General features: G+C 40.3%; 2 protein-coding genes across 4 annotated transcripts; both read right to left on the bottom strand.

The window, feature by feature from the left end:
• On the bottom strand, window positions 1-9547 carry il1rl1 (interleukin 1 receptor-like 1). 3 transcript variants are annotated; one of them, XM_036540938.1, is made up of 12 exons: window positions 9404-9547; window positions 9267-9297; window positions 7045-7118; window positions 6476-6713; window positions 5298-5478; window positions 4266-4416; window positions 3972-4040; window positions 3616-3745; window positions 3023-3165; window positions 2602-2739; window positions 2025-2189; window positions 1-1348 (listed from the first exon to the last, which is right to left on the bottom strand). In XM_036540938.1, the coding sequence occupies exons 3-12, from the start codon at window positions 7112-7114 to the stop codon at window positions 930-932; spliced, it is 1704 nt and encodes a 567-aa protein (XP_036396831.1). In that variant the 5' UTR covers window positions 7115-7118; window positions 9267-9297; window positions 9404-9547; the 3' UTR covers window positions 1-929. The 3 variants fall into 3 exon arrangements, with proteins under 3 accessions (XP_036396831.1, XP_036396832.1, XP_036396833.1); XM_036540939.1 differs by having other exon boundaries at window positions 9267-9293; XM_036540940.1 differs by lacking the exon at window positions 9267-9297.
• A 2971-nt stretch (window positions 9548-12518) lies between these two features.
• On the bottom strand, window positions 12519-18050 carry LOC118785893 (interleukin-1 receptor type 1). Its single transcript, XM_036540840.1, has 9 exons — window positions 17983-18050; window positions 17243-17411; window positions 16382-16532; window positions 16052-16117; window positions 15154-15283; window positions 14483-14625; window positions 13752-13892; window positions 13346-13510; window positions 12519-13051 (listed from the first exon to the last, which is right to left on the bottom strand). Exons 1-9 carry the CDS (start codon window positions 17988-17990, stop codon window positions 12669-12671), a joined length of 1356 nt encoding a protein of 451 aa, XP_036396733.1. The 5' UTR covers window positions 17991-18050; the 3' UTR covers window positions 12519-12668.
• Window positions 18051-18905: the final 855 nt, after the last annotated feature.

Genomic DNA, 18905 nt, shown 5'->3' with positions numbered 1-18905 from the left:
GAGATATTCATGAATTTCAGAAGAAGTGGTGATTGAAAGCATTTTGTATCAAAGCAGTGCAAAAGTTTACACAGTTCACTGATATGGTGAATGTGATGAGTGTTTTGAAAAAGTGGACATGGTATTGAGACACGTATGAAAATGATGGTAAAAAACTAATAGCAGAGATCAGGGATATTTCATTATCTTACATTTCACTTTTGATATACTGCCAAAGGTCATTTAAATGCAAATAAAATTATGAATCTATGCAAAAAGGACAGCACATCCTTGCCCTGGTAATGTAAAGCTGCCACATGCAAAGCAAACATAACCCGTCCAGTGTTGTACAGAAAAACGTCACCCCACTTTCGGGAAAGCCAACTTCTTTGTAACATCACAGAGAAAATCATATAGTATGTGCACAAAGAAATGTTACGCTAACATTTTGCCTGATTTCAGGGCTTGGAAACAGTATAGGATCAACATATCTAGAGAATTTAAGTGGAGTTGCAGTTAGTAAGTGGCCATATGTACATTCTTGCATGACGACAGCTAGGAGTAATAAGCAGCTGTGGCCCTAAAGCCAGAAAGAAAAATTTAATATGAAGGACACCTTGGGTTTCCATTTCTAAGTCATTTAAAGCCAGGGAAAGGATGGTACTTACTAAACCAAACACACACTGACTAGATGGCCATAATGTAGCAAATATCTTCTTTATAAAAATCGTGTGATTTAATCCATCACTTTTCTGTGAAACCAGCCACAGCAGCTCTCGTTGCTGCACTAATTTATGGCTACTCTCCACTATCTTTTCAGTTTCAATTAACCCTTTGTGTGCCTCTTCCATCTGTTTCCAGCTTCTTGCCTCACAGAGTTCTTAAACATTTGTGCGTACAGCCAAACACATTCCCTGCCTGTACATTTTTAGGTGATATTTCAACGTCCACTAAACCTCCATTGGAGAGAGGTATGATTGATCTTCGAGTGGACCCTTCTGTTTGAGGGTCTTGTGCCTTCTGGGATGTGCACAGATGACAGTGGGCACTGGCATCATGTACCGGACGTTCTTCCAGAACCTTGAGTGAGGTGAGTGACCCTTGCGACCCCCCTCCTTCCACCTTAGGGGGGCGCTCTTCAACACCAGGTGCTGCAGACCTTGGGGCAGGTGGCTGTAGCTGTCCATCTTCTCCAGCTCGATCAGGATCACCCTCAGCTCGCCCTGAACCAGGGCATGGTGCAGCCCCACCTGCCTGTCATAGTCCTCGGGCACAGCACTGGGCTCATAACCTCTCGCTGTCCCTGGGGTCAGGATCACTATGAGACGCCTGCTCAGCTTCATGCGGGTTTCAATGAGCTCCATATGGTCTAGAATCAATACAGGGAAAGGCAGAGTCAGACATGGGCAAAGGCAGCCATTTCAAATCTAGGCACAATTCAGATAGAATTGTGGTGATCTGCGATGACTTGTCAACACTGATGTCTGTGCTCACACAAGGAGGATGTCCAGCAAAAGTGGAAATGTCCTGTACCTGTGAGACCAACATCTTTCTGTTTTTACACCTAAGATGATACTTAGGTGAGTGAAAAGTAAAATCACCTCTGAATCTAAACCTTCTAAATCTGAATTATGGCATATTGCTTTCTTCTTTGTATTCACCATACAATTGCCTCAGAAATATCACAGCTAGATCATCTTGCGTGTGTGAAGGGAAGAATAACTTAGTTACTCTGTAGTAACTCTCAGAAAGTGAAAGTCAATTTGTGATCGAGATCCATTCTGTTTCTCAAGCACCACTGTAAAGCCTATTATTAAAGGTCAGGGTGCTTATCTAGTGATGGTTATATTTATGGTTACAGAAACATTGCAATCTACACTGCATCTGTATTAGAAATGTATTAGTATAACACAGTTCAGCATTAGTTTCAATAATTCAGTACACATAACTTGTCATTGCACAAAAATGCAGATCTAATGTTAAATTGAACTGAAAAGGCATTGCACAAACATTCACCAACTATCCACAGTTTGGGATGAACTGACCTTCCCCTGGCAGGTCATCCCTTCCATGGATAAAGAGTCGGTAACCACACTTTCTTTCCAGGACATCAGGCAAAACTGCACTCACAAAGCGACCCATTTTCTCCTCTACTGCTTTGTCCAGGTTGTGTCTTTGATAAATGACATAGGCGTCGTATATCTTTCCATCTGAAATAGCAAGGAAAAAAATAAACTCATATTCATGGTACAGTTCAAATAAGAGAAGTATGGACTATACTGGGTTAGTAGTGACATAACAATGTGGACCCATATATATATCAATAAGACATACGCAGAAGCCCCACCCTAGTGTGTGTGGGAGACATAGATTGGAAATAGATCTGAGAGGACCATTTGCACAGGTCCATAAGCCAAGGGCTTATTGTGAGCAAGTTACTTTTTTGTTCTTACTCTTTTTTTCTATGCGTGTCACTTATGATTTGTCTAAACACCCCATGTGATAAGTCGCAACCAATCATATGTGGGTGTGCTTTGGGTGCAAAAAAACAAAAGCCAACCTAACAACCTAACCTCTTATTGAGTTCTACTCCACTGAGAGAAAAGGCAAAAAGGTCCTCACCTGCCGGAAATCTATGCATGCGGAAAACACCACGGAAGAGAAGAACCAGGTCTATCCTGAAGAAAGTCAACGCCACAAAAGCCAGCACGAAGACCAGCACAGCACATGTGTTGACCATGATGAGAGTGTATATTGTCTCTATAGGGGCAACACAGCAGGAAAAAAACTGATTCAATTCATACAGCATGTAATTTGTGCAGTAGTATTTTATTAAGGAGTTTGACTTGCCGACAGAGCTGATAGAGCACGTTTCAGCAAATATTTGGATAAGTGGATGATGGGAAATAGAGTTAACTCCTATAAGGAGATCTTGAGCAAATAACAATGTTGGAGTGTGTGTGTGTGTACAGGTGTGTGTACATGAATGTGCGTTCAAGTGAGTGAGTGACTGTGCCATGAATGTGGATGAATTCCCACTTACCTCTGGGCTTGAGAAATACCGAACTATTCACCCAGACGTGATCGTTCATAGCAACACACATAAAACTTGAGTGGAAGTCACTCTCTGATACACTGGAGATTGTCAGAACAGCCTTTTGGATACTTGCATTGTCTTCCACTTCCCTAAAATAACACATTATGCAATATCACAGAACTTTTGCTGTTGTCTGCAGAAGTGGATACACTTATGTTCTGTTGTGCTGGAAGTCGCTCTGGATAAGGGCTTCTGCTAAATGAATGTGAATAAATGTAATGTAATGTTTAATTGTATATCTGAACACTATGTGCACCAGCACCATGACAAAACAATGCACACTGGCCATCTCAATCCACCTAGAATTCTAGGAAGAGCTGTTGAGGTTTAAATACAGGGGCCATGTACCATATTGCATAATTTCTCAGTAACCTCCAAAGTTACTCTGTCAATGCAGGGCAGATACAGTATTACTGTGCTGGTGAGGAAAGCTTTGTGGGTGCTGTCTGTACACCTGCTGTGTTATATCTGCTGTCTCTGTGTCTGTTGTCCTAGCCTACTGTGCCACACCTGCTGTCTCTGTATCTGCTCCCCCATACCTGGTAACATTTTCTGAGTATCCGCTGTCCCAGCTCTCCTTTTCCTTTCCATTTATCTCCCACCACACTTCACTGAAGTCGTCGACATTGTAACCAAAGAAAACTTCACAAACCAGTGTTTTGGGAGAACCTGAGAAGAATTAAAAGCCTCTCTGTTACCAGCAATTTCTTTTCCCCATAACCTCCATTTTTTTGTTTGGTGAAAGTAGCATTTTATTCTTTAACAAACACGTGCTTGGTCCTCATGGAATTATTACTTGTCATTGCTGTCCAGCAGGTACGAGTCTGCAGGGGAAGTTGAATGCAACAATTCTTACTTCACACATCTCAGAGACAAATCAAGTAAAAATGCCAACCTAGTTCAGCAGTCTCTGTGGCATTGCTCTTTGGAGATTGGATTTCCGGAGGGTACGAGACAGATGGAGCTGAAGGAAAATGATAACATTCATGTCGTTATTGATAGGATGTTTCACACTGCAAGCAACACTTATCCAGTACTACATCTCACATGTGGGAAAGGATGTTGGCCTTGTAACTTTGTCCTAGATCAGGATCTGTGAAATAGGTTTTATACTTATGTGATCTGAAGCCAGCATATATTTTCATTTAGCAGATAATTGCCCTCTGCATCATAAAGAAACAGATCATACCTTTGATTTTCAATTCTCTGGATGCAGAGGTGTTGAAAATGGTCCCATTGTGCTCCCATGAACATTTGCAGGTGTAAATTCCTTCATCATTTTTGGAAGCATCATTAATGCGGAGTGTTGCTTCTGACTCATTTGGGATGGGTTTAAAATCCTGAGACAAGTAAAAGTAAAAGTATGTTTAACACAAATGTGATCCATAATATCAGAACAATTAACACGGAGTGATTATGAGAAAACAAGGATTTTTTGACTAGGCAAATGTGTGTGTCTGAGGGGAGGGGCATCCACACACAGATACTACAACAGTAATAAAATTATATTACCAATATGACAATAAGTTTGTCTTCTTGCTGCTACCATGATTAAAATATCAAAATGCATTCAAACACACCCATCAGACAACAGCTCTATTTCACTGCTTCTCTGTTTGGTCAAATCTATCCTACCACTGCCAAAATAAGCTTTTGTAAATCCAAAAGAGGTGTATTCACTTCTGGAACTGCTCAGACAGTTTCAGAAATTACATTTGTAGAAGACCCCTCTCAATTTTTTAGGTTAAAAAAGATGAATGCAGCTGTTATGCTGTTGGCTATCTCTATGTTATGCTACACATAACACCATGCACAACATGTCTTTTAATCTTTATGAATCTTTTAGACTGATGAAAAAACTTTGTGTGCTGATCATTTTTGAAACACGCTTGAGTTTGATACAGATTGTGAAAACACAGTGCAAAAAGCATTTTGCATGGAATGGTTGGAATTTAAGATTTTAGTCTCTACTCCAGTGTAGATACATTTATTTTGTATGTAATAGCAGACTAACAGTGACGTCACTCCTTGCAGCCGAGCTATGTGACAAACACATGCTTCTGATAGGTTTAAATGCCCCACGTGACAGTTATGGCCGAGTCATTAACAGGAGTTACCACACATTCATGACCTGTGTGTAACCGAGATCACTGCATGGTGAGCTCATTGCTTCCTGTCAGGATGAAGGTTTCAGTGTGTAGTCAGGACTCTTTTTGGATACCTTGTACCAGACAAGGGTCCCTTTCCCTCCTTGGCACAGGCCCTCAGCGATGTCAGGGCATGTGATCCCAGGGTTGCGCGCTTGCTCTTCTATAGGTGTGTACAACACGGAGCGGTTGAAAGGGTTTGCTTCGTAGACTATCACTTCAAAGACAATATTTGCGCATTGTTTAGGGCCTTGCCTAAAAGAATGGGATAAATGCAATGAAATGACAAATCTGGCATTGATATTTCAACTCATAGAGCAGTTCCACTGGAAAACCCTCAAATAAAATAGGAATCTTTAAAATAGTACAAATGCCCCACATATAGTAGATATGATATCATATGTGCAACTGTGTCTTCTTATACTACTGTACAATGTGATACAGCTATATTACTGTAGGCTATGCTATTCCAGTGTAAACAATATTACAGTTGTCCTCTTCTCCTATGTTATCTTATATGGCCACACATCATTTATAGAGCCAATTTACACTATTAGAAATCCATAAATATTTTTTACGTATTACGGGATAATGTAGACCTACTAGCTACGTAAAATATTGCCAATGCTTTTGGCAGAGCTTTTGTGAGATTCCATGACATAGCTTGACTGTAGCTGGAACAACTATGTTGCTAATGAGTCATTTTCATCATAAGTGGGATTGTAGTGCAGATTTATGCATACTCCAGGGATTCAGAAAAGAGCCAGCCCCCTCAGGATGGGCTACAAAGTAGCTTAGTCTGCCAGACAAATATGAAAAAACAAGCTGTGTACTCAGAATGAGCTACCCATGATAAATCGGATTAAAATCCACAAACGAGTTTAAGCAGCCCATGTTTGCCCTTAGTAATAACAGGGACACACAACCTGTCACAGAAGTACTTAAGTGGTATTTACCCACATGTATCTCCAGTCTGGATCAGCCCCATACTAATTAATTCACATTACTGTAATTTAAGCATGTGGGAAACTTTAGACATTTTTCTTAATATTTTCTTGATAAATAAACCTCTGATATGTTTGGAATTGTTGCCTTCACTTTACATTGTTTACTTTGCACTTTCATTCATAGTTAACAACTAGCAATATAATTACTATAAAAACATACATAGGTGCTTAAAGTAAAGCTCAGCCTTCTAAGCTATCCATAGTCAGCACTGCACTGTGCAGTAGTGTAACTTGAATCATGTTACCAGATGCAGGAGTATACTGCTGTGTCATTCAGGAGGACTGGCAAAAAGAAGAGGGCTCCTCCATGGTGATGGATGCGCTGGTCTTCTGAAGACGTAATGTCTTGGTTTCCATTTTTGCGCCAGGAAAATTCTGTGGCATTTCTTTGTTTGTAAAGTGAATCATTGCAAATTAAACGAATGGCCTCTTTCTCCGTGACTCGAAAGCGTCTAGATGGGATGGTTACTGGTTTACATGGAGCTGTGGGAGGAGAAAAGGGTTAGGATTTAATGCCATAACCAGACAAAGGCAGGTATCAATGAAATCTAATTGTATATAGAACAGCATCTTTGGTTCTGTTGCTTCTTCATTGGTTAGTGTGCCTCTAGTTCTCCCATTTAGGCTATGAAGACAGGTTTGTGTTTTTCCTTTTTTTCAGTGCCAGTGAGTGGGTGAATTGAGACTTTGATCTCATTGGCTAGTTCACATGGCTTTATTTATAGCTCACACCTTTTTGTAGCCCACCTTTTACTGGCCATGTAAAGAGAGCCAGCCTATAAAAACAAAGGAAGAAACAAAAATAATTCTATACCTGATGTATTTGTTTGTGCAGAGGTAAACTTCCAGGCACTGAAGAGAAATATGAAAAATATGTCCTTCATTGTTCTGCATAGAAAGGATACAAAAAACATTAACAGGACAAAGACGTTCTTCTGTATTCACCTGGTAACATTACAGGCTTTCTCTCATAGGTCCTCACTCACATCCCACTATACTTCACGATTACTTGACATCTGTATGATCACATTCTGTATAATGGGGAGAATTAAAAATTTCCTTTACAACATAAGAAAGTGTAATGGCTAATCTCCAAAGTCCTCACAATACCATTCCAATGCACACAGAGAGGAGGCAGTAGTACAGCAATAGCCACATATTTAATTTAAATGTCATACTTGTGTAGCGTGTGCTGCCCCCCTCATATCATGATTTACCATTTAGTCCAGAGGCTCTTAGAACATTTGGTTTCTCTTACACTTTCATATTATTAGGAGATAAGAGTGGATATCTGACAGACACATCTCCCAAAACAACGAAAACAGCAACTTGCACGAGTCCATATCAGTGAGTATACACAGTACTGAACATTTTGAATTCAAAATGTTTGGGCTATTAAGGTGCGTATTGGGTAGTTACTAGAATCCCCCCACCATCTATAACATCTAGGAAGATTATTACAAGGGTAGAACATTTTTTCAATTTCAGTCAGATGCTGACTCCAAGACCAATGGAAGAGTCCCTGCCTTAAACCATTTCCTGCCCTTTCTGATTTCCTGTCCTTCCAAAATACAACCCCACCCCCACCAACAGAATTGTCCTTAAATCGAATAGTGACTTTCTTGACCCAAAAAACAGTTGTTCACAGACTGACAGGCAGACAAAAAACAGACTCTCACAGAATCTCACAGCCTTCATTCTATCACATGGTGAAAAGCAAAAAGCCAAGGAAGAAGAAAGCGCTATCTCTCAAATAAACCTGTTGAGAAGTTCAGAAGTTTATCACCTGTATCTGTGTCGTTTTCAAAAACAAGTTTTATTCTTTCTTTAATATTCTATATAAGCTTTATCCTTTATTCTTATTCGCTTTACCATGCCTTGCACAGGTCAGATAGGATCTCTCAACAGTAAAACAAGTGATGTAGCGATAGAAGACAGTAAGCTGTTAAAAAAAAGCTTAGATAAGCACTATGGGCCAATAAGGGCTATTATTTATTCATCTGTTTATTTTGATTTCAGGCTAGCTGTTTTCATCCCGTCATTGCGTATATGGAGTATACGGCTTTCAGTCCTTTGCCAAAATGAAAGATCAGGGCACCAGCTGCAGGCTCTATATTTTTTCCATGCTACTGGTTACTGGTGAGGCACTAACCATTTCAGAATCTAGACAGCTTTGCTCTAAAAATATTTTGAGCAGCATTTGCTCAAACACAGTTGATTACCCCCCCCCCCCCCCCCCCCCACCACCACCACCCCCCACCTCACTCCACTACAGGATTAAAGACATCATCACTTCTGACCACTTCATCACCACTGACCAACATCGTTGTGAGATTTGACTTTAGTTTTACCCAACCGTTGTTAGAGACCAAATGCAAAAACATTTTACTACTTCTGTCTGGACGGGGATAAAGAACTATAACAACTGAGCACAGCTGCAGAGATCATGTCCAATAGTTTTGCCAAATGTTAGACTGAGTGAATGATGTTACATGTGAGAACTGCCTTGGATTAAGGTTAGCGTAAATTGTTGTGAATGTATCTTTGGACTATGGTCAAAAATTTGGTCTCAGGAGACACATCTGTAAGGAAAGCCAAAATATATATTATTCAAATATTAACAATCAAAACAGACAAAATAAAATGACATATCAAAAAGGATCTCTTGGCCTGTATCTCTGATACTGATCATCCTGTCATTGGGAAAGCATGGTGTCAGCGATTCAGCTGTGGCACATTGAGAGGAAATTTTTCTAAGTATCATAGGTCACGCAGTGTCTTCTTGTGTACAGTGTGTCAGCTGTACTTTATCACAATTCCAGGAACAAAAAAAACCAAATTGGCAAGATTGTGACAGGAAAGCTCAGTTCTCTACTTGTGATACACTGCAGTTTCCACAAACGCAGTGTGGTTTTTGGTAGCTGTTAACATTATGTTTAAGAAAGCACACTTATTCTGAAAAAAGATGCACAGGTAAGCCTTGAGGTCCTTTTCCAGTCTACCAGCCAGTCTGATGCGCTATGCATATTGTCTTACCTTGGTTCACCAGCTGAATATTTCTTCCTTTCTAAAGCAAAAAATATGCCTTGTGTTAGCACCCGCGATGGTTGTAAACCCCAATCATAAACTGTACATTAACATAGCAAAACCAAATTATAAAATAGAAAACTTACGTTAGCAGCAGCAGAATGACAGCACTCCTTCTCGAGTCCTTATCAGACTATCTGAACTTGTCTTGCTTTGACCTTATCTGCAATCCACGCACAGGCTGCACAAGAGTCAGGAGCACTTCTGCTCCCCGTACCTGACACACCACACACTCCAAACAACTGGCATACTCTCAGAGCAGCAGAGGGGTGAAGTAGTAGATAATGGGCAGAGATAGGGAGGGAATAAAAAGAGGAGGGGAAATCAGGCACAGTGAGAGGGGGAGGGGCATGAAGGGCTGACTGAGCATGCTGTACAATGACATCCATGACACAAACAGAGAGAGCAAACAAGTGTCCAAGTGGGTGTTTTATTTAAATAATTTATTAAAGTTCAGTTTACAACAATTAATATTTTCTCACAAGAAAAAACCAGATGCCTTATGCATCAAAGATAGACAAAAAAAATATTTTTAGAAATGCGGTCACTGTTAAGCCTCCTCATTTCTTTACTTAAGGCTTGCTCACAAGCTGTCACCATTGTGTACCTGATTCAACCTCTCTTTTGTGGTTTTGGAAAGAAGTCTGACTTTAGCTACATAATACTTTGTAGGTTCTGTGCTTTGACCTCACAGGCTGCATAAGGTAGCACTGTGAAGCAGAATATGACCCTCCAATCATTCCTTAAGGGCAAGCACAAAACAGCCTGTAAAAGGCACCACTTTTGAACACACCCTCAAGTCATCATCACGCAGGGGTTAATACTCTTACCAGTGAGTGGCACAACTACAGTACAAGTCTCAAAAGGTGTTTAGGAACTATAGTTTTGGAGACAGCTACACCAGGTGCTTATGAACGCATGTAAATGTTCAATAATGCCACACATAGTACTACACAGTAGAGTGGCAATTCATTTTTGTGTTGCTACAAAGAAATCACCAGTTACCGGTCCAAAGGGTGATGCTTTCGTGTACTAGTGATGACCCTCCACAGCTCAGCCTCTCTAACTATATTGTTACAGGTGTAGTATGCTTGCACTCACACAGTTCTTTATAGTGGTTTGTGGGATGTTTGTGGTTTTTCCCTGCTTTAATTTCTATGTCCCTGTGATGGGATGGTTCAGTGGTGTTTGCAGGAATTTGCAGGAAACACATGCTGGAAAAACTTTTCCCAGGAACAAAACAACTAAAGATTAATATTACTTGTGGGGGTGTGGTTACTACAAACAAGTTTCTGCTAGCAAACATTCATACAGCAAATCTGTCACCTCACCTCTTCTCTGACTCACAGAAGATGACCTTTGTAGGTTTTACTAGAAGCCCCTCCCCGTGAGCACTGCGGCAAAGTTTTCAGAGAAAGAGAGTCAAATCTTTCATCATGCTAAGATATGCGAGATATGTTTTTTACGAACATTTCCACTAAGCTCGCATGTTAACTAAACAAGACATTGTGCACTCTGTAGCAAAATCAAGCATTAATAACTATTGCATTCATTTGCTCTATTTAATGACATTTAAATGGTAGGAAATGTGTGTATGTGTGTACATGTGTGAAAATGTGTGTAAGATGTGTATAGACTGTGGCGCCCTGACTATGAACATACGGGTGCTAACTGTAGCATTTCTTTTCGCAGGTGTGACCCACAATCAATATGGCAGAAACCACACTGCAATGAGGGTCCCTGGAAGCTGTTTCACTAAAAACAACAGTTAAACTGCACAAATGAAAAAAAAAATGACTTAAATCATTAACGTGATGTTTATTAAAGTCATTAGGAAATGGAGGACTCACTATCCAGAACTTTCACTGCCATTGTCCCCCAACAAAGGAGTGACACACTTCATCCATACTTCATCCGTTCTGCCAAATCCCTCACTACTTTTAAGAACCATCTGAAGACACAGCTCTTCTGCACTCAACTGATCACCAGAATCACTACCACCTTAAGCAATTTCTTATGCCCTAAACTCTGTTTTCCTTTATTTAATAAAAAAATGTGGATCAATGCACTCGTGTCTTTAACAGCTAGCTTGTACCTTGTCTGGCCAACTATTGAAACTTGGTCATGCAGCACTTCTAGTATTGTGACTCAGTGTATGGCTTCCACTTGTGTACTCTGCCTCACTGGTAAGTTCAAGAAGAATCAAAGCGTCTGCCAAATGAACAAATGTAAATATAAGACTCAAGACGACAATCGTTTCCCCCTTCACATTCCTTGAGGATTCTGGACTGATTTACTGAGCCATCTCACTCAGGTAATTACAAACTGGAAGAGCCATTAGCTCTAGGGCTGTCTGTTCCTACTCTCCTGAGGAGAGCCTAAGGGTAGACTTCGGGGCTGGTATGGTCCTGCTACATGATTTCACGTAATGACATTTTTCAAAATCCATATTACTTGTAACTAATATGCTTATTAATATTGTGTCAGTCACGATTGCGTATGTCCACAGTAAAATCTAACCATCGCCAAACATTTCTTTTTCCCCCAATCCTTCAAAAATAAATGAGCTATTAAACGTTGCTGGCTATCTGGCAGAAATGATGTTAGATTAGCGTTCTAATATAAGCTAGTTCACTGACTGACCTCACACTAGTTATCACTGTGAATGCAAATGGTGTACAGTTACTGTCTGAAGAAAATGTTTATATTAGTGAAGCATGCAACTTGGCTAAAATGGAAAAATGCTTGTTATGGTAATTATGAAGACTTGCCTTCAAACACAAAAGCCTAGGTTTTTAAGTAGGTGTGTTCATTAGTTTATGGAAATGTCATATTTCTTTTAATAAATGCAGTGGTGTTATGCTGGAATGTATTTGCAAAATAAACAGCTTACTACATATACCTTCATTAAACACCTTCATTAAACATATGCAGGTTCTTATTCATCAGTGTTTTGAAACAAGTTAGGCTTCTTCTGACAGAGCTTGCTGTGATAATGCTTGATGACAGAACTCCTATTGCCCTGCAAAGATAGTGTTGGGGAAAAAAAATCATATACATGGACCTATATTGATTCAAGTGATTTCTTCACTGCAGTGTGAATTTAAAGTGGACTTTAATTTGCAGCACAGCTGCGTAAAGTGCCAAAAGTGGGAGCCACCCATGGAAATCTACAACGTATGGTTTATTACAATTCCCCCTCCATTGTGGTTGCAATCTAGTCTAAAAGTGAAAGAAAGAATTAAATGCTACTAGGGGTGAAATGGCTTTCCTCATAAAGAGGTGTGATCATTGATTCACGGTGCCTTGACTGACCAGTCACAGGCAGTAGATGATGCTATGGGGACAGATTCAGCAGTTTGACATGTTCACTGTATTCGTTTCAGTAGGCATGCGGTATCTCAGACACTTCCAGAAACGGCCATTAGGGGATGCTGTGGGATTCCCATTGCTGTGCCTCCATCTCAGTGCCCCTTGCTTCTTTTTAATGTACTGTACTGACTTTGGGAGGATGGAGTAGTCTATGTCTTTATCCGTCTCCAGCAGGATGATCCGGAGCCCATTTCGATTCAAGGCATCATAGAGGCTGATAAAGTGCTCAAAATCATGCTGCTTTTGGTTCTGATCCAACAACATCTGGTTCTCATTGTCCTGGCAGTCCTGGCTCTGGGCTGAGAGTACAATGATCAGCCTCCGGCTATTCCTGATGGTATCAGAAATGGCATCGTGGACCACTGAAAGGGATTATGGGAGTCAAAGAACAGTACATCAGATACAGAACAACCTCTCACAGTGGTGGGGAGTTCTTTGAATAAGCGAACTACAGGTCACCACTCAAAAATGCTATTTTTAAGCACCTTATTTTTTCAGTCTGGCACTGATTTGATTTACTCACATCCACCATCCATGTACATCACTAGGTGTTTACAGGACTTACTGCAGTAAGGTTCACTGCTTAAAGATACATGAGCACAGTGCCCTCTCACTTGAACATAGGAACAAACCACTGTATGTTCAGGGGTAAATACCTTCCCCAGGCAGGTCGTCCCGGCCACTAATGAACAGCTTGTACCCGTGCCGTTTCTCCAGAACTTCCGGCAGGACCTGGAGGCAGAACTCTTCGGCCCTGGAACAGTGCAGTGCCTCACCGTGTAGATGACACACGTAGGCATCATAGAGTTTCCCATCACCACCTGCACGCAACCAGAAAAACACGGAGAGAGACAGAGAGAGAGGTGAGTGGCAGTCTGATGCTGAGACGGACACGAGGCAGCATAGTTCATTATTTCCGCATGATCTGTTAGTGTTGAAGCACTCATAAATTTTAGTGTTATAGCATTCTCAACCTCTAAGCCACCCTTGCAGTGTTGCCATGCAATATTTCCACCTTTGTTACAGAGGATGTAAAAGGTAATATTTCCATTGAGAGCTTACTTATCTCAACAGAGGTGCAGGAGCATAGCCGGCGGTAGGCCAGGACCATTTCAACTTTGAAGACGTGATAAATTACCACACCAACGATGATCACTAGAATTGCCAAGTAGGTGATCACATGGGTGTGGACGTTGTGATTTGCTGGAAAAAAAAGAAAGCAAAGAAACTCACTAATTATTTTAATGTGTGTTCTAACACAAGTCATTCTAACATGTATGCATACTATTGAACTAGTAATGAACTGTTAAATTAAATGCTCGAATGTGTATTATCAACATAAATTGCTGGCTTTTCCTTCAATGTTCGCTGTAAGAACTGTGTTGGTTTCAACTTGAATGTCAAATAAACTGTTTCTACAGATTCTAAACATTGTGCTTACTTGTATACATAAGATTTAAGTGCAGGTCATCACTTACGAAGCAAAAAAATTGAAAAGGCTCAGCACTGTGTTTAGTATTTTATAGCATATTACATTTTTAGACATTTAGACATTTTTAACATCTAAAGCATGCATTAAATCTATGCAAATAATGTAGCATTTGAATTAAAGCTGTCAAGCTTAATCTTAGAGAATCTAGTTAATGTTACGCTTGTTAATTACTTTTGTTCATAATTTATTTTGATGTAAAAAAAAACAGAGGTAATTCTTTGTGAATGCTCACTACAGATCAACATCTTTCATCAAATGTTCCTGACTGGAATATTTCTGTGATTCATGTCCACAGTCAGACCTGGGCTCAGCCACACCACGCCAACGTCCTGGCCCACAGAGTTGGTGATGATGCAATGGAAAGGAACGTGGAAGAATTCTGGCCGCACCTCTGCGATTAACAGTCTGGACAGCCCATACAGTTCATCACTCTCCCTCCTCTCACTAGAGACCAGTGTGGACCGTAAGTCATCAAGTCTTATCAAGTCACGCACACACACACACACACAACCACAAACCTGTATGCACACAACACACACAGTTAGCAGCACTGAGAATTAGTGCTGATAAAAGAGCAGTGGATTTGTGAGCAGAAGGTCACTGAAGTGAATCTCAGTTGCTTCACCTGAAATTTTGGTCAGTTAACGTTAAACTGCCCCAACTAATGAACAGGAAATGAATAGGAAAGTGCAAATAGACCTTAATTAACCTGATTAGCTTATGAGCATAACATGAAACTGTGTGGCTCAGTGAATCTAATCTTTTCTTAAAGTTTGAATGATAGTTTGTCGCATAATAAGGACGGAGGTGAATCTTTGACTAGGACACGCTAAGATTTCCACATCATGGAGAGTACTATGGGCACCGCTGTAAACAGTAGAAAGGAACCCCTGTCCCTGTCAGCCATAGCAGGTGCTGCTGGGGAAAACTAAGCTAGAGCTGATTGCATACTTCCAGACCAAAGTTACTCACAACTCCAAGCTCTGGTTTAAGTGCTTGTTGCACTCAATGAAGGAATAGTTGACTGTCCAGTAAATCAAACTCTCAATTTCTGCGTCCTCACTCCCAATGAACACTGCGCAAGTCAGCTCTGCCTTCACACCTGCGAGAAAACATGCACCAGCAACACTCTCAAGCAAAACAAGCAACCGAAAATGAAGATTACATCTGAAACCAAACAATCAGCTAGCAAACCCTCTCAGATAAAACAGTGAGCAACTGTACAAGAAAAAAAAAACATTCTAGAATCTGAAAAGGAAGGAATTCAGTAGTAATTTTTAAATACAAATACGCTCTAGCACATTCTACAGCAAAGGTTTTCAGCTCAATTCCTGAGGCAAGGTGTGTATGCTGGTTTTTTATTTCAACAAATTACCGGGCCTTAAATGGTATAATTAGTTTATTATCTGAATACATTTACATTGACCCATTTTTCAAAAGGCACAGCACTGAAGTACTTCAGAACAGGATATATGTAGGTTTCAGTTTCTGTATCATTTCACAAAACACACCGCAAACTAAGGAAATCACTGGGCTAATTGAAAAATGATGAACAGAGACAAGAGAAAAGCCCAGCATACAGATTGGCAATCTATGGGAATGGAGTTTGACAGCCCTGTTCTGTAACAGTGTTCCTAAATTTATAAAGTGTGACTTGTCATCATTCAAGACTAATCTATTTCCCAAGAGGTTTTCAGGGTTGCTGTGCTTTATTCAGTAACACTTTAAAGCTGTGTGATTGATGTCAAAATGTCTCAAAGATAAATACAATGATGGATAATTAAAGATTTAAATAAATATAGTAGTTGCTGTTTCTACAGTGAGAGGCCTTTGGTCGGTGTGAGGTGAATATGATGTCATCAATACTTGCCTAGCTCTACCTTCATGGTTTCGTTTCGTGGGTACATTACTTTGGGTTCTACTGCAATTGGCTGTGCTGTCAGAAAAAGCACACAGGTAACATATTGGCCAAAGTTCAAATTAAAGTTCTATACATACCAACATACAGACAGAATAACAGATACCTATTCCATCTTATAAAACTCACACAGCAGCATATTTCTAGGATATTTTCCACAGATTGAAAGAATAAACAATACAGTACATATTACATTACATTGTGCATTATTCAGCACTGAGACATTGTAATATTGTAAATAACCTGCTATTATCACCCGCTTTTAAGCACCCTTACCATTACCTTCCTTTGTTGTCAGTAGTGTTGTCCTTGAGGTGGTGTAAGTCTTCCCCTCCAGGGTGAAATTTATCTGACAGGTATAATTTCCTTCATCACTTTCGGTGAAATTTGAGATTCTGATGCTTTTCCCCCGCAGGTCTATGGGTTTGCAGTCCTAGAAAAAAATAATAGAGCTGTTCATTCTGTAAACCTCTAAGGGAAGTGTCCTCTTCTACCTCTATCTGCTCAATCCAAAACCACCTTCTAACCCTCACCCTTAGGCCCTCGGCTAGGCTAGATAGAGCTTCTGCCACATTGCTTACACCTATCCTATCCTTTCAGATCTATGAGGGGGAATCATGACGGGCATACACTTCTGTCAGATTCCTCTCCTGAGCTATGGAGCTGAGGTCTGCAGCCTATCCAGGTTAGCATCAGTCTGCTCTCAGATGATTGCTTTTACCTTCAGCCCTACGCTGCTTCTGTAACCAAGTGAGGCTGCAGTGTTCCTTTGCCATTTGATCTGGCTGGTGGAATCTGAAAACATACTTGTTACTATGTATGAAGTTCTCTATTCTACCACATTTGAATTAAAAGTTAAAAATTAAGCAATTTCACTATTTGACTACTTAGTAAGAAGTTTAATAATCAGCCTAGTGATCTGATCTAATCAAACCCTTTCTCTAAACCAGGATGCAGACCCTGAGTGACCCTGAACAACCATGTGAAACAGTACCCAAAGGGAAAACATTTCAGATGGGAATCAAAAGCAATTAAATAACTGATTAGTTTGTGGATTTTAGAGTTGCCATGACCAACATCATATAAACAGAGGATGAAAATGCAGACGAAAGCAATAAAAAAACTCCTAACCCTAGCTATTACCTTCAGCCAATGCACTTCTGTGCTCTGCTGTGAAGTGAAGAGTTGCTCTAGCTGACAGGAGAGTTTTCCTGTGGTTCCCTTCTGAATGGCCTTGATGTCACTCTGACCAGGACATGGCCCACTGTCCACTAAAAGGAAAATCTTTGTCTCCTGGGTTTGTGAGGGACCCCTGTGACAAAAAAGAATTTTGGTGCTGTGAAATTTCAGGAGATCTAGAAGGAATCTAATATCATCATCATCATCATGGTACTTATTATGATCCTCAAACAGATTGATTTACCTTGATCACAATATAAAATGTTTAATTCTGAGACATTACAACAACAGTATAACACATCAAGTAATCTTTATCTACAAATCTCATTCCTCAGACTGGTTCTGTAGATGGGATTATTATATAACACTGTGTTCCTTGACCTTTTTAACAGCGTTCAGTACAGGTGAGTAATCAAACTTCACTACAGATGAGTTTTCAAGTAAATGATTCTGTAACTTCATTTACTTTCCTTTTGCTGGATTACAGTATAATCTGCACATTGTTAGCTACCCCAACACCACAATTGTGCTGATGCACAGCGCTAAACCAATCATGACCAGCAGAGGGCAGCATCCTAAAATAACATTAAATTATTCATCTATTCTACAACGTCCAATTGGAATTGGATTTAGACCCCTGCATGCCCTACAGGCATGGCACCACCTCTGACATTGCTACAGATAAACACCATAGTAAACCCTACCTGCTCATGCAGGTGTAGTATCCACTGTCTGAGAATTCCACAGGTAAAAACAACAGAGAGCCATTCTGTGTTCTGATCCGAGGCATCATCAAATCCAGGCTTTTGTTGTTGTATCTACTCCAAGTAAGAGTTATGTTGCTCTCTGTGTCCACAAGATATGCATTATTGTGACACTCTAGCTGGAGGAACTGCCCGACCGCTGCATGGTGTGTGTCTATTGCCCCCTGCTGGCCTGAAAGCAGGGTCACAAGACATTTTGAGAAACATTCAGACACTAATATCCCAACTCTAGAAACCTAGACAGACAGTGGTTTAGGAGAGGACCTTAAGCCACACTGCTGTAAGAAACGTAAGCCATGGGGTAAAAGATGGTTAAAATACAGAATCAGACCTGATATAGGATTATACCACACAGAGTTTTTATTTAAGGCCCTGGAGGAGTGCAGACCAGAGGTTGGGGAATAAACATATTTCACAGTAAATGTGTGAGTGAGCACAAAGAGGGTACTTTCACTGCACTATTGTCTCCTTGTCATTTCTAACCCAAGATAGACATTAGAATGCATGCATGTTTCGTTTCCACCAAGAATACCATTGATCAGCTCAATTTACAGAATTGAAATGACTGCCTACTCTACTGCCACATTCACCAGACATCTTCAGATAACACATACTATCATGCACAAGACTTCGATTAACAGGCAGAACATTTTCAGGATGCTACTGGCAATGTTATTTTCCTTGGCTACCTTCTCATTCACAAGAGCTATAGCTGTAAATCAAACTTGTTTTCTGTGTTCATGTTGTTGACAAAAAAGTTACTCTGACACTTCCTTTGACATTCTGTGAAAAGAGAGGAAAGGTAAAGACGTCGAAGCAGTTGGGGTAGATAATTAATAATATTCATCCACATCATACTTAAA

Source organism: Megalops cyprinoides, chromosome 11 (assembly GCF_013368585.1).
Source record: "Megalops cyprinoides isolate fMegCyp1 chromosome 11, fMegCyp1.pri, whole genome shotgun sequence".
In the NCBI taxonomy this organism is placed as follows: Eukaryota; Metazoa; Chordata; class Actinopteri; order Elopiformes; family Megalopidae; genus Megalops; species Megalops cyprinoides.
Note: the sequence above shows the minus strand (reverse complement) of the source record. Positions and strands in the feature narration are given on the sequence as shown.